Here is a 13,244-nt window from a genome sequence, read left to right on the forward strand (position 1 = left end):
TCCACAAGTGATAAAACTTCTCACTTGGAGAATTTGTTTTATCCAGAAACCCATCTTGTAATTACCAGTGCAGGAGGCCAAGGGCCCTGCATGGCCTGGCTGCTGGTGCTTGCAGATCAGGTAGGTCAGGAAGATTTCTGTGCTGCTCCTAACTCATCCGCTGTCGTATGTTCGTTACGTCAAGGGGAGCTCTGATGGGAGGTGCCAGGGATTGGATCTCGGAGGAGATGAGAGGGTGAGAGTCTCTTCTAATGTTCTGGAAGGGAGAAGGATGCTTGTGTGGTACAGCAGCCACTCGCCTGCTGAGCTGGTATGGGGTGAAAATGGAACTCGAATGTGTCTCATGGATGGCTGCTTGTGCCTCCCTCTGTGCAGTTAAAGGCAAGTTGTCAAGATGAAAAGCCCATGCCTGGCTATGCTGCTACTGACCGTGAATTAGACTTCTAACAAGAGAGCTGTGCTGGCACAGCTTGGACATAGATAGGAATGGTATCCAGATAAGCTCTATTCTTGTCCCTTTATGGGTATAATACATTTCATATATGTGGCAGGTGAATCAGCGTTGCTTTAGTGACCCTGCTATACATTCTGGGAGAAGTCAAAGCTCTGGAGTTACAATTTGAACTGTGCCTGCACAGAGCCCTGGAATAACCTCCTGGTTTTTAATGGGGATGACTGTAGCAGGGATACAAATGAGGCTGCTGTAAGTGCACCCCAAGGTGAACAAGAAGCTAACAGGAAGATGGCTGATTGCAAGACAAAGACCCTTCCCTCTGCGGTGTACCTCCCTTCCTTCCACCTTCCTCCTCCTAAAATAGCCCTTCAACATGAGTGAAACCCAAATATTTTCCTGTCTTAAAAGCACATTTAATGTTTGTTCATTTCAGTGGGAAACTGACTTACACCAGAAGCTGTGATGTGCATCTGCTGTGTCTGGTCTACGTCCTTATTCCTTGTAATGCCTAATAGTATTGATCATGAATGATGGAAGGTTATCAGCTGCAGTTTCACATCTCCAACCTCTCTGCATATGGCTCATCAGCCAGTTTGCTTTTCAGGCTCCTTCAACCTTGTTCAGTTCTGGCTGTCTTTTAATGCAGCAGTTTAGGAGACTCTCTCCCAGCTTCCAAGGTGGAGGTGTCAGTCCTCTGGGTGAGGAGATGCACATGGCCATGCTGCTTCTGAAAGCTCTGGAGTGCATTGGGAGGCTGAGCAAGGTCTGAGTATGAACAGGTAGTGACTGGAGCAGGGCCAAGGTGTCAGTGTCCATCCTTAATTGCGCAGGGCCAATTTCATGCATGTAAATGTGTCACCCTGCATAAATGGATAATGAACAGCTGCTCATTGGGGTAACCTGTGGAGCTGGGATTTCATTTTCATCACAGACTGTTCATTGTGTAGAAGCCCTGCCCTGTGCTTCACCAGTGTACACATGTACATCTCTGACTTGGTCTTAGGTAAACTGTACCTTAAATATGTATGAAGACAGTGTCTGGGCTCATACAGCAAGTGAGTTTTCTCACAATTGTCCTATCAACATAAGCATTTGTTGCTGTTGTAGGGGAACAAATGCTTCTGGATTTTAAGATATACAGTGGACAACTTCATTAACTTTGCCTAAAAGAAGATTAAGCCAGTATCTTCAGGGTTCTGGGAGGTGTTAATCTAGCAAAGCATCATTATTATGTTAAATACCTGCCTTTTCTGTCTTACTTGTGCAGTGTTAAAGGCTTTCTGAAAGTTAGAGGAAAGATCCCTTCAGGGAGTCAATAGGTTTTTAGGCTTTTTCTTGGTGTTTGTAAATGTCTAGAGATAATACGCTGCTACACAGCTTAGAAAGGTCATGCGTGATACTGCTTTGGTGTAGGGATATTTAATATGAATACATATTAAATATACAAGTTTGTATACTTTTTTGTTCCCTCCCCCTTTGGGTGCGTCTGCGATTAAGGCGAAAGCTGTTGTACTCCACATCGGGCAGGCTTCTTTCACTGCAGAAATGCAATTGACAGTAATCTCCTTTTCAATCTGCTCTGGTGGGGTAGCGTAGCAGGCTGTGTCACACTGCATTTCTCATCCTGACTCTTGTTGTACCAGTTGGAAGCTTCTAATTTTTTGCCTTCAAGAGTCTGAGCTTTACTTCTGCAGTTTTTAGCAAGGCCTGATCTAAACAGAGTTTGCATAAATCTCTTAGCTCCAGCAGGAAGATGAAAGCTTTGATAAGGAACTTGTTGGGTTTTTTTCCTCTCTCCAGAGCAGGAGCGCAGTGTCTTTGACCTGAATATACCAATTACTGACACAGCAAAGTGATACAGAAAACAATCTGAAGGAATGCCAACCCCTGAATGAACACTTGACTGCAGAAAGCTGTTGCTTATGTGGAATCTCAAACACAGAAGAAATGTGAGGAGGAAACCAGTGTTCTTTCAAAACACTTCATGCAAATAGTGATAGATGAGAGATGGCTGGAGAAAGCTGCCTGTTCACCCTGATCCCTATGGCTTTGGAGAGGTAAAAGCGCTATGCAAAACACAGCGTGGCTCTCTCCCCTTTCCCCTTTGTGGCCTAGTTTGCTCAACTTAGCTTTTTGAAGGACTTTTATGTCAAACTTAAAGGCTTCCTGGTATCAGCTTCTATTTATAAGAAGTGTTTAATGGCAGATGTATTTCGGAAAGCAGCAATGAGCTACTTCTCTAGAGCACACCAGGTGACTTTATTAATTAGTTTCATAACTTTTAATAATGGTTAGGGTTCAGCATCTCCAGAGAGTGAGGGATTATGAAGTGAACTGGTTTTCAGTTCAGCTTTGCGACCCATCCTGTCTATGTGGGTACCTGCACATTGCCACCGTGTCGATGGTTTCCATAATACACGGAATAAATCAGTTCACACACACTGCTGCAGGTTTTGTCTTTGTTCTCCATGTGGCAGCTGTGGAACTGCAAACTTTGGCTGTCAAATCACCAAACTGCTTGGGTTTCTTGCAAATAAAAAGGCAACCTTTCATGAACCCAGGTTTTGGAGTCAGCCCTCGTTTCTTTTTACCAGCCAGTGTTGTTGCTGGCGCTTCAGCCTTACTGCAAATGCATATGTGTGGGCTTTTTGCTAACACAGTTTATTTAAGAGATTGATACAACTCAGACTGCATGAAAGTCTCTCTGCTCCAGAAATGTGTAATAGATCTTTGGCATTCTGACTCAAATGTTTGTCTTACTTTGTTCCAGCACATAATTTGAGATAATTGATAGGAACAGCCTTGTGCCCTTGAATCAGCATCTGTCAAATGCTTCATCTTGGAAGGTGCTGATTTTCAGTTCTATGCGATGTCCATGCACAGATCCTGGTCCCTTGGACTTAAATGGCCTCTATTCAATTGCTTCACTGGGCATCTCATGCCAGTCTGTGCAGATGTTGGATACCCCAGGGCATCTCTAATGTCACTGTGTATCTGTGTCAAGAGCTGAGTCAAGCCCTAAGGTATCTGAATGTCCATTGCATGCCCTTATCTCTAGGTGACTTGCATTGCATTAGAGGAAAGGCTGTGGCTGCAGTAATGGCACCTTCTCTGCAATACTTGACCAGACTGGGTTATCCATGCATTGGGTAACAGTTGAGGGAGGGTGGTTTTTGTGCTGACTTGTTTAAAACTTGCTCACACACAAGGGGAGCTCATGTATGGAGGAGCTGGCAGTGCACTGTAGCCCAAACAAAGATACCCTGGGAGTCGGGGGGATGCTACGAAGAGGAGTGTTTGCATGGATTAACAACTGGGTCTGTGCCTGGCTGCACAACCTCTGATTTGACTGAAGCAGCTGCCTTCTTCCCAGCAAAGGTCGTGTTCAGCTCAGAGGCACTTAGTGTGTGTTTGAACAACTGGATGGGATCGCGCCAAGGAAAGGGGAGGCAGAGAACTAGAAGATTGCTCATTTAATTACAAGCCTTTTCTTTGTAGTATTTCCTTTGAGACTGAGTCCAGAGTTGTTCACATAATGGTGGCTGACAGTGTTCAGTGGAAAGCTTCTCTGATGGCTTGGCTAGATCTGAATCTTGCTGCAGGTCTGGGGGGATCTATACTGACTAATTTTCTGTTGTATAAATAAGCAGCAGCCAGTTGCGCTTCACTAGGAGAGGTAAGATAGTTTCAAGTTCTTTGTCTCACGGAGCTTCTCACAAAACAGCCTCTGCATTCCTGCTCTTGCACAAGGTCTCTCTGCCCCTGTTAAGGATCTTTAAAGAAAAAGAACAATACTGACTCTGAAAATTAACAGCTTCAAGACATGAAAGTGGTTTTCCCTCTTGGTTCTGCCTTCCTATGAGGAATTCGGGATCGCTCACTGCTGGTGTTTGTTGCTGTGCAGAGGATTTATGTAAAGGGGGAAAGCGTATCACACAATGAAGGTACTGGAGCTGCCCATCCAAAAGGCAAATCCTGGCCAAGATTTAGAAAACAGAGAAGGGGGAGAGGAGTTCTGTAATGTCTGAAGTGTGCATGTCACAGCTGTGAGCAAAATGTTGACTTGTGGGGTGAAAACTGCCTGAATTGCCAGTGCTTTGATATTGATGGCTGTGACCAGTCACACTCCTGATAAACACTTCCCAGGCATTGTCTATACGGTCAGGTATGTTGGCATAAAATCACATGGAGCAAGTAGTTATTAAATCGGAATCTCTTTCAAGGTTTGAAAGATGTATTTTTTTAGGGTGTAGTCTGTGTGAAATGTTCCTTGGTTAATAGAAATGGAGTGAATGTTAGACACATTACTTATGCTAATAATCATATCTCTTACAGTGCAATGTTAACTACAGGCAGACAGCTTCAGCCCCTGTACACAAGAATGCAGAATTGACTCTTGTTTATCATTACATCAGCCTGCAAAAGGGAGATTTCTAAGAGCAGAACTGTTTGCGTGACATGGAGCGACTCCCATTGTGTAGAACAGAATAGCACTCAGAAATTTCTCTCCTCTCCCTTGCTCTTTTGATGACAGATAGTTGGCAGAGGATCAAAGCACAAATAGGATTAATGTTTTGCATATTCTGTCCTACATGGCCTGAAAGGAGCAGAGATGGAATTTTTCATCTTTCACTTTAAACTGCATTTAATATCGTGGCCTAGTTTAGAGCGATGCGACTCATTCCTTCCATTTCCCCTGAGGCCTCTGTTTCTGGTCAAGGAAAACAGGGCATGACTCCCTCTGGAGCTCATCAGTGCAGCTCAGCTTCCTCCTCCTTGCAGGCTGGTGGAGGAAGCTGGTTTGAGGCTGGAGCAATCCAGCATCAGGAACCTCCAAGGAGCATTTGTCTCTTGTACAAGCTTCTGTCTCTTGTACCCATTGCAGTGAGTACAGCATGAGTGCTGCAGGGGATGGCGAACCTGGGGCAGGACCAGGGTTCCTGATGCTGCCTGTGCAAAAGTCACCGTCACAGGTCACACCTCCAAATGGCTGGGTTCAATATCCAAGGGTGCTGTCCAAGTATGGTCCTTCTCAAAGTCTAAACCACCTTCTCAAAGATGTCCTCAGAAAGGAATGTTTTTATCCACTCTTTGGCTGGTGAACTGTTGTGCAGACAGCAGTACTTCCTCCTCTTTGGAAATACTCTGAAAATGGCAAGAAAATGCGAAGGTTCTTGTTTTGATGGGCCTGCCAGTATTGGAGTCATTGCCTTCACTGGAGCTTGCACTTGACCATGCAGTGGGCACATCTCTGTCCTGCCCTCCCCTCTAGTGGGGTGACTTGTCATTGCAGCTTCGTTTTGGCTGATGGTTCCTAAGGCTTTTGTGATGTTTTGCAGCTGCAGAAATACATAGTGACCAGAACACAGCACAGAGAACTGCAGGATGGGTATGGAATACACTGGGTATTGTGGATGGACTTGTAGAAGAGGATAAATAGCAGTGGGATATCTGAAATATGGGAGTATTGGCTGTATCTTCTCTTGTGTTGAACTCCTTCTGTCCATGGGAAGGTGCGGATGCATTTGCAAAGAAGATGGTTGATGGGGTGAAGATGAGAAGAACATCCCAGGTATTGGAAATGGATCTCTTGCTCAAATTGCACTTGTCTGCAGTTCTGCTCCTGTAGACAGCTATATTCTGAATAGATGTGCTCCTCACACGGATCTGCCACATTCATGTCTAATATTAAAGAAGCTTCAGCAGCGACAGATGGTAATTAATTGGGCCATGTCTAGCCTCCTCCACATGGAGCTCTTGCAGGCTGAATTTGGAGTGGAGCTAGGAAAATGATCTGTGTATTTCAGGATCTTCTCCTGTCATTTGTGGGACTTTTGGCTGTGGTATAGCAGGCTTGCCAGTTGCTGTGACAAGGATTTTTTTGGCATGTGGAAAGGGCCATTCATTAAAGTACTAAAAATGTTTGCCTAGCTTGGGTTCCTGAACAGCACAGGAGCGATCTCAAGTGCTCTTTCAGTTGTTTTACCTAACTCGGTTTAAGGAACTTGTTCTCCAGCCAAATACATGCTTTTGATCTGTTTTGGCTTATTCAAAAACCCCATCATGTCTTTAGCTGTCCTGCATGCAATGAAACCTCTTCCCTTCTCCTCTGACCTCTTGCTCTCACCAGTCAACTCTTTTGTCAGCTCACAGGGAACTCAGCAGAGCCCCTGCTCTGGCAGGAGCTGGGAAGTTCCAGCAGTAACAAACGCACCCGCAACAGCTAATGCCATCTTCAGCATCACCTGAGATAACTAATGGATTTGCTCGAAGGAATCCAACTGCACAGCTGATGCTGGCTCCCAGTTGGTTGTCTTGCTGATCTTGCCTGGGACATTTAGCCCACTAAGTCCTTAAGGTGATGCAGCATCCTGAATGAAAGGTGTTGTGGTTCTAGTCTTATGCTCATGTTGGTCATCCCTGTCTAACCCCACCATCGTAATGCTGTAAGGCCATTGCATCAGGTAGTGCAACCCAAAGTAGTGAGGTACGGTTGGGGATTGGGCAAAGCCAGTGGTGATAACTGCACTGTTAGTGTCTTTCTCAGTTTAACAGGGCTGACCTGTTAAAAAACCCTTCAAAGATCATAAGCAATGCCTACATAAATGTACTGCACAGCAGAGAATTAATTGCTGAGATCTCTCTACAGAGATATTGCTTTGGGCTTTAGTAGGTAGGCTTGGTAAAATTCCACAGCATGGTAGAGATTGTGCATATTAATTTTGCATTTCAAGCAGCATAGGATGTCAAATTTCTACTTTCTAATCTATCTGCACTCGCCCAGTCCTGTTTGTCAGTTCGTTACTTGCTGGTTTTGTGGATTCTTACACTCGATTGCTGACACTGACTGTGAATTAATATGATCTATGTAAAGGTAACTGAAAAACCCAGAGGTTTTTGTCCAGAAGTAAACTATGTGTTTACTCAGCCTGCCTTGTTTGGCAGGGGTCACTGGAAGTCCGCACCAGAGCATGCTAAGTCCTGCAATGGCAAAAAATCTTGGGATGTTGAGTTCTTAAGTGAGTTTTGGGAGGACATGAAGTGACAGCTGAGCAGAGAGTGAGCTCCTCTGCAGTGACAGCGACATGCAGATGCAGTGAGAGTTTCCTTTGCCTTCTACAGTCAGACCAGTGAGATGCAAGTCTTTGGATTCTGCATATATTAAAATATATTAACTTTTTTCCTCCTTTCCTGTATATGCAGGAGGCAGACAGTGGGGAAGAAGAATGCCGGTCCCAGCCCAGAAGGTAAGATTGTCACTTGAGGCTTGCAAGAGTCCTCAAGGATCTCTTTCTGTGTAAAATGTTCCACAAGGGGGTTTGTTGTTGTTCTATTCTGCATCATTTTCTCTCTGTTGTTAATGTTGCACAACTGTCTTATATGTACCTTGCTGAAAAATGTATTGAACTGGCCTGAAGGATGCTCACAGTAAAGTGGTTGCTGCAGTAGCAAATGGAAAATGTCAGATAAACACTAAAAAATATCTATGGGGAACAGTTTGCAAAGCTGTGAGCGAGTATATTCACCGAACTGGTGTTTGCATCCAGGAAGAGGTGTCCTGCCTGAAGACACCACTTCTCTGTGTATGTCGAGACTTTGTATCTGAGGAACAAACCCTGCTTGTGTTGTTCCTTAGCTCCCTCCAGTGTCCTGTGTTGTTGCTTGGGATTTGGGCCGTCATCAGAATGTTCTGAGAGGAATAACCATACTAACGAACTCTGGTTCTCTAGTTAAAAGTCTCTGTTGCCATCAAGAGGTGAATTGGATTTGCCTAGTTAGCAGGAGTATCACAGGAGTGACTTCAGCAGTGATGATCGTCCTCTAGCTGTGTTTCTTCTCCTGCTTAGGCCATTGTGTACATGGGCTCCATGAAAAGCTGTACATCCAGAAGCTGAAGCACAGGGTGATCCTGTGCCATAGGGGCACCTGCTGCTTAAAATAGCATGTTCAATGGATGTCTAGCTACTTGCCACTGATGCAGATCATCAAATATCTACTCCAGAGTTAAGAGAACACTGGGAATTTGGCAGGGATTTCTTTAAATTGGGGTTGTTTTGCATGGAGATGTTCACTTTTGTAAATGCTGATTTCAGTTGCTTCAGGAAGAATCAGTTTTGATAAATACTTCTCCAGTGAAACTCAGCTGATCGAATGGTGACGAGTGTTAATGGTGATTTCATAATGTAGTCATAGTCTTAAGGGTGGACTTCTTGAAGCCTTGTAAGCTTTGTCTCCTATTCTCTAAGCCATCAAAAGAATTATTTCAGCTAAGCTTAATAAAGTATTTCAGCTAAACTTAATAGAAGCAGGAACTCTGTCTACCAGGTAACTTCTCCAGCAGCAGGAGCACTAAAACGTTCCAGTCAGCTTTAGGAAAGGCATAAGATTCTCTCCAGAGGGAGTAGAGGGGAAGTGAAGGTGAAATAGTTCTCCCTTTATGAGCTCTTTGGCTGTTACAGTTCTTTCCTTAATGTTGTTTGTGTGAGTAGGTAACAACAGAAGCTGTCATTTCTAGTATTCAAAAGGTCTCAACAAGATTTGGCCTTTGGGTTTGGGGCCAACTTGGATGAATCCACAAAAGAAAAATGCTCATTCCCATGATTTCAGCATAGTCCTGTGATTGCATGGCCCGGGGCAGGTGACCGGTCTGTTTCCTTCAGTCTTCTATCCTGAAATGATGATATAAAATTGCTGTTCCTTCATTTTACAACTTCCATGACAGAGGAAAGCTGGAAAGCACAATTCCCAAAGGCTCAAATTGTACTCGGCTAAACTCCGATTTTTAATTCCACTCTTAGCCTTCCAGCAGTCACAAGATCAACTCATGACTTGATCTCAGTATACATAATGTATTGGAAGGGATGGGAGGTATTTAATTGTTGTGGGCACTTAGCAACAATTGTAGGTTAGGTTTGAAAGGAGCACTTTTTTAATAGATTTGAAATAACTTCCTGTGGTAGGAAATGACAACCTGCTGTTGATGTGGTGATCTGAACCGCCTGCCTCCTGTGACCGGGGTCAGAAAGCTAACTGAAACCAAGAGCCTTCGCAGGGAAAACAAGGGGGTGGGTGTTAAATGGGTCTGATTACAGCAGCATAAAAATAATACAGTCAAAAGGGGTAAGTAGTCAACCTGGAGCCCTGCTGTGGAGGAGTAGCAGATGTATGTAAAGAGCTCTTGAGTATATCTGATCCCCAGATTTCAAGGGAACATAGCAAGTAGGAGCTATTGAAAATCCAGACAGTAAAAAGGCAATGGCCTGAGTTTGGCTTTAAAAGCGAGGTATGTTACCAGCTTCAGTGCCATCGAGGTATCGCTCAGCAGCAGCCTGACATTCCTACCTGCCTGCCTGGGCAAGGCCAGGCTGGTGAAGCTCTCCTGGGGCGGAACTCAGGTGACCTGGTTGTAGCTGCAGCCAGTGTTTGGGGTGGGATTTTTGCCATTTGTAAAATTCCTCTGATGAGGAGTCCTGTTGTCTCCTGCACTCCTGTAAAATGTGCTCAAACGCTACCTCAGGCTATCATGATTGGCATCAAGCAAGCCCGGACTCGTCACGTTGACTGGTCCCGTTAACTGGATGTGGAATGCACAACTCTGGTAGTACTAAAGCATCTTTGGGTTAATAAAATAACTTTTCGGTATTTATTAAGTAGGATGTTAGTGCATAGAGGTGTTAATGCTTGCAATGGAATTAGCTTAAGACCTAAGCATAAGCACATAGATGTGTTTGGTGTTGGGAGATGTTTGCAGTGATCAATCTGGAGGATCATTGAGTCCAGCCTCCATTTCCATCCTCCTGAGTCCCCGTGTCTCTGCACAATCTAGGGACTGCTGTCTCAGAAGAGACAGTTGTTCCATTTGGATCCCACTCCACAGCATTGCTAGTCCAGTGCCTAGCAATTTCTAGATAGCTTTTTGTGTTAGGTTTCTGCTGTTTATCTTTTCTCACTGATGAGCTATGGGCTATATATTGAGGTGAAGGGGAACGTGCAGAGAAGTCTGTCAGCAGGACAGCAGGAGTGACTAGTTGAGTGACTGTGCTCGTTGAGCAGAGGCTGTGAAGAACAGCCAGTCTAAAATGTCCTCCAAAGAGGCCGAGGAATTTGTTTCAAACAGGAGCTCAAACTTTTAGGTGGGTACATCAATATCATGATACATAAAACAAACAGGCTGTCTGGTTACTGTTCTGTTTGTGCTTTTTAAGATCTAACAGCACAGAGGCCTCATTGCATGGACTCTTGTCTCACGGGTGAGGGAGAGGACGTGTGTGAAAATGTTGCTTAAACCTAAACCTGCTCTACAGAGCAAGCAAATGACATGGCAAGTCTGCGCTCGCTACAAGATCGCTTCTGCCAGCACCATCGTGGAATGAGGAGCTTTCTGCTTTGTGAATTAGCAGAATCCACTTAAAGCTTTTCTCCAAGAGATGGGAAGAGTTATTGGAGGTGCAGAGAGAGGGTTCATGTCTGCTCTGCAGGAGGGTCTCTGTCACCTGCTGTTAGCTCTGACCATTATTGCACTTTATGGGTGAAATCCCCAAGCCCCTACCACAGGTCCAATTTTTGCTTTGGAGTCCCTGATGGAACCAGTCCTTGTCACCTGTCTAACTCTTGGCTAAGGGGACTGGGACAGAGTAATACATAAGCAGATGTCCTGGAGAATCTATTTATTATATTTATTACCTTCATAGCTGCCTTCTAGACATTTTTATTAGGCTATCTGGAGGCTGTACAGCCAGCTGGCCTGTGCATCTCTCCTGTCCCCAGACATGCTGCCACGCTGAATACGCTCTAAATGGAGCATCTGCGTTAACAATCTCATTGCATCATCCTGATGTTGTTAAAACTTACCTAAAAAGCATGTGTATTGAGCTCTGAGTTGTATTTACACCAACTGATGTATTGACAGTCATGTTTTGTGCGCTCTGTGCCAAGGTTGCAAGGATTCAGCATCTTTGTTTTGCTGACAAACGACATCTCCAGGGCCCGGGGCAGCAGTGGTGCTGCAGTCTGCGTTGGATTTGCTGTCAGGATCTGCTGGTTGCTTTTTGGGTTTATGTTTAAAGTGTGCCTCTATTTCCACACTGTGAATTTACCACTTCTGGGTGCTCTGAAACCCCAGTGGTTGCTGAAATGCAGCATTTGAGGCTGCACAGTAACTGCTGCATCTAAAACTGGGTAGGCTGTTTTGCCCCCATGGCTGCTGGGGACTGCAGAGGAATTGTTTGAACTTTTATGGCCTGGCTCTTGCTCAGACTGAAGTCCATTTGCTTGGGTAAAGCTGAGTAGCCCATCACTCCCTTCAAGTGCCATAGGAAGCGGTGAGGTCCTGCTCAAAATCTGGGGGTTGTTACCTGGAAGTGTTCTCTAAAAGCGCTTTTCCTCCCCTCTTCAGGTGGTGTGAAAAAACCCAGACAGAAATAAAACCAAACCACGTTTTGCAGCCCAAGTATGCTGGTTTGTTGTTTTTAGTCAAAATAGTTCCTTCCAGGAGTGAACTGGGAAGGAAAGCCAATCAGATTATTGCCATGATAGCAGTTGGGTATGCCAAGATGCCTCAAGGTTTCAAGCTGTGAGTAAATACCTTTGTTTTAGGAGCGGAAGACCACAGTCTGATGCAGGAGCTTATGGTTTGTAACAGCGTAAAAGTTGCTTTTCAAACAGCAAGTGGAATTGGTGCATGTGTTTCATTGTAGAGGGCAACAGCTCAATAAATCATAAGCCAACTTGTTTGCTTTTTAAACTGAGACCTGTTGTAAGCATCTCCCTACCTCTGGGTTATGGCAGAGGGGTGCTAGTCCCCAGGGGTACCGAATTGACTGCACTTCAGAAGGCTCACGTACAGTCCACGGTGAGATGTGTGAACCTCTTTGCCTGTTGTGGCTCTTAGAGATGTGTATCATCACCATTTGGTGCTCCTGTGGCAGGCTCCTGACACTTATGGTTATCCTTAGAGCCTATCTGCTGTTGCAAGAGACTTCCAAAAACCACCCGCTGTGAGTTCTAGGAACTAAACCTGCCTTGTGCTTCCTTTGCTTGCTGCTGCAGTTGCCAAGCACTTACTCTGTTGGTACTTGAACAGTAGCTGGATCTTCTAATGGGTGTACAAGACAGTTTGTAACTCCAGATCTTGAGTGAGAGGGGACTGTGTGCGTAGTGTACAGGAAAGCTTGTGTTTATCCATGCCGGAGATTACTAAGCTCTTGCATTATGAACCTTATCTTTAGAATGTGTTTCCTGAATCCATCTTTCTGTCTTTCCTTTCAGTGACAGCTTAGCCTCCCTGTGGTATATACTACAGCTGCTTGTGGAGAATGTAATACTGAGATAAAGAGCAGTTCTGTTAATCTGCCAGCTCTGCTGACCACCAGAAACAGTTCTGAGGGCCACCAAAGCGGGTCTGTGGTCTCCACTTTTGATTACCAGCTGGTTTATCACCAAACTGTGAGCAAAGATATAGCACTTGTAGTAAAACTGGGGTTCACTGCAAGTTCTGTGTCTGTGCTTGCAGAATGGCCAGTCTGATTACATACCTGTGGATCACAGTAATGTGTAAGGTGACTTCAGGTGTGATCTGAAGGATCAAGCAGACTAATGTTGTTGCATTACGAGGTAAACACAGGATGCTGCAGCAGGGAGCTCCATCAACATGTGAATGCTTATGAAAGAGATTTTTAATGTGTCAATCTAAGCATGTGGACAGAGGAGAGTGAGGAACAAGGCAAAGACAAACTGGGAAGTAAGAGGAAAGAAGGTGGATCAGGTCCTTCAGCTACCAAAAAGGTCTGCT

The 13,244-nt window shown here is 44.8% G+C and overlaps 1 protein-coding gene across 1 annotated transcript in view; it reads left to right on the plus strand.

The window, feature by feature from the left end:
• SSH2 (slingshot protein phosphatase 2) overlaps positions 1-13,244 on the plus strand; it is a 92,057-nt gene that overhangs the window by 20,968 nt on the left and 57,845 nt on the right. Inside the window, exon 2 of the mRNA XM_065694844.1 lies at positions 7,658-7,701. Coding sequence (XP_065550916.1) covers positions 7,658-7,701 — 44 coding nt within the window. The remainder of the gene's footprint in view (positions 1-7,657; positions 7,702-13,244) is intronic.

This window comes from Lathamus discolor, chromosome 14 (genome assembly GCF_037157495.1).
Source record: "Lathamus discolor isolate bLatDis1 chromosome 14, bLatDis1.hap1, whole genome shotgun sequence".
In the NCBI taxonomy this organism is placed as follows: domain Eukaryota; kingdom Metazoa; phylum Chordata; class Aves; order Psittaciformes; family Psittacidae; genus Lathamus; species Lathamus discolor.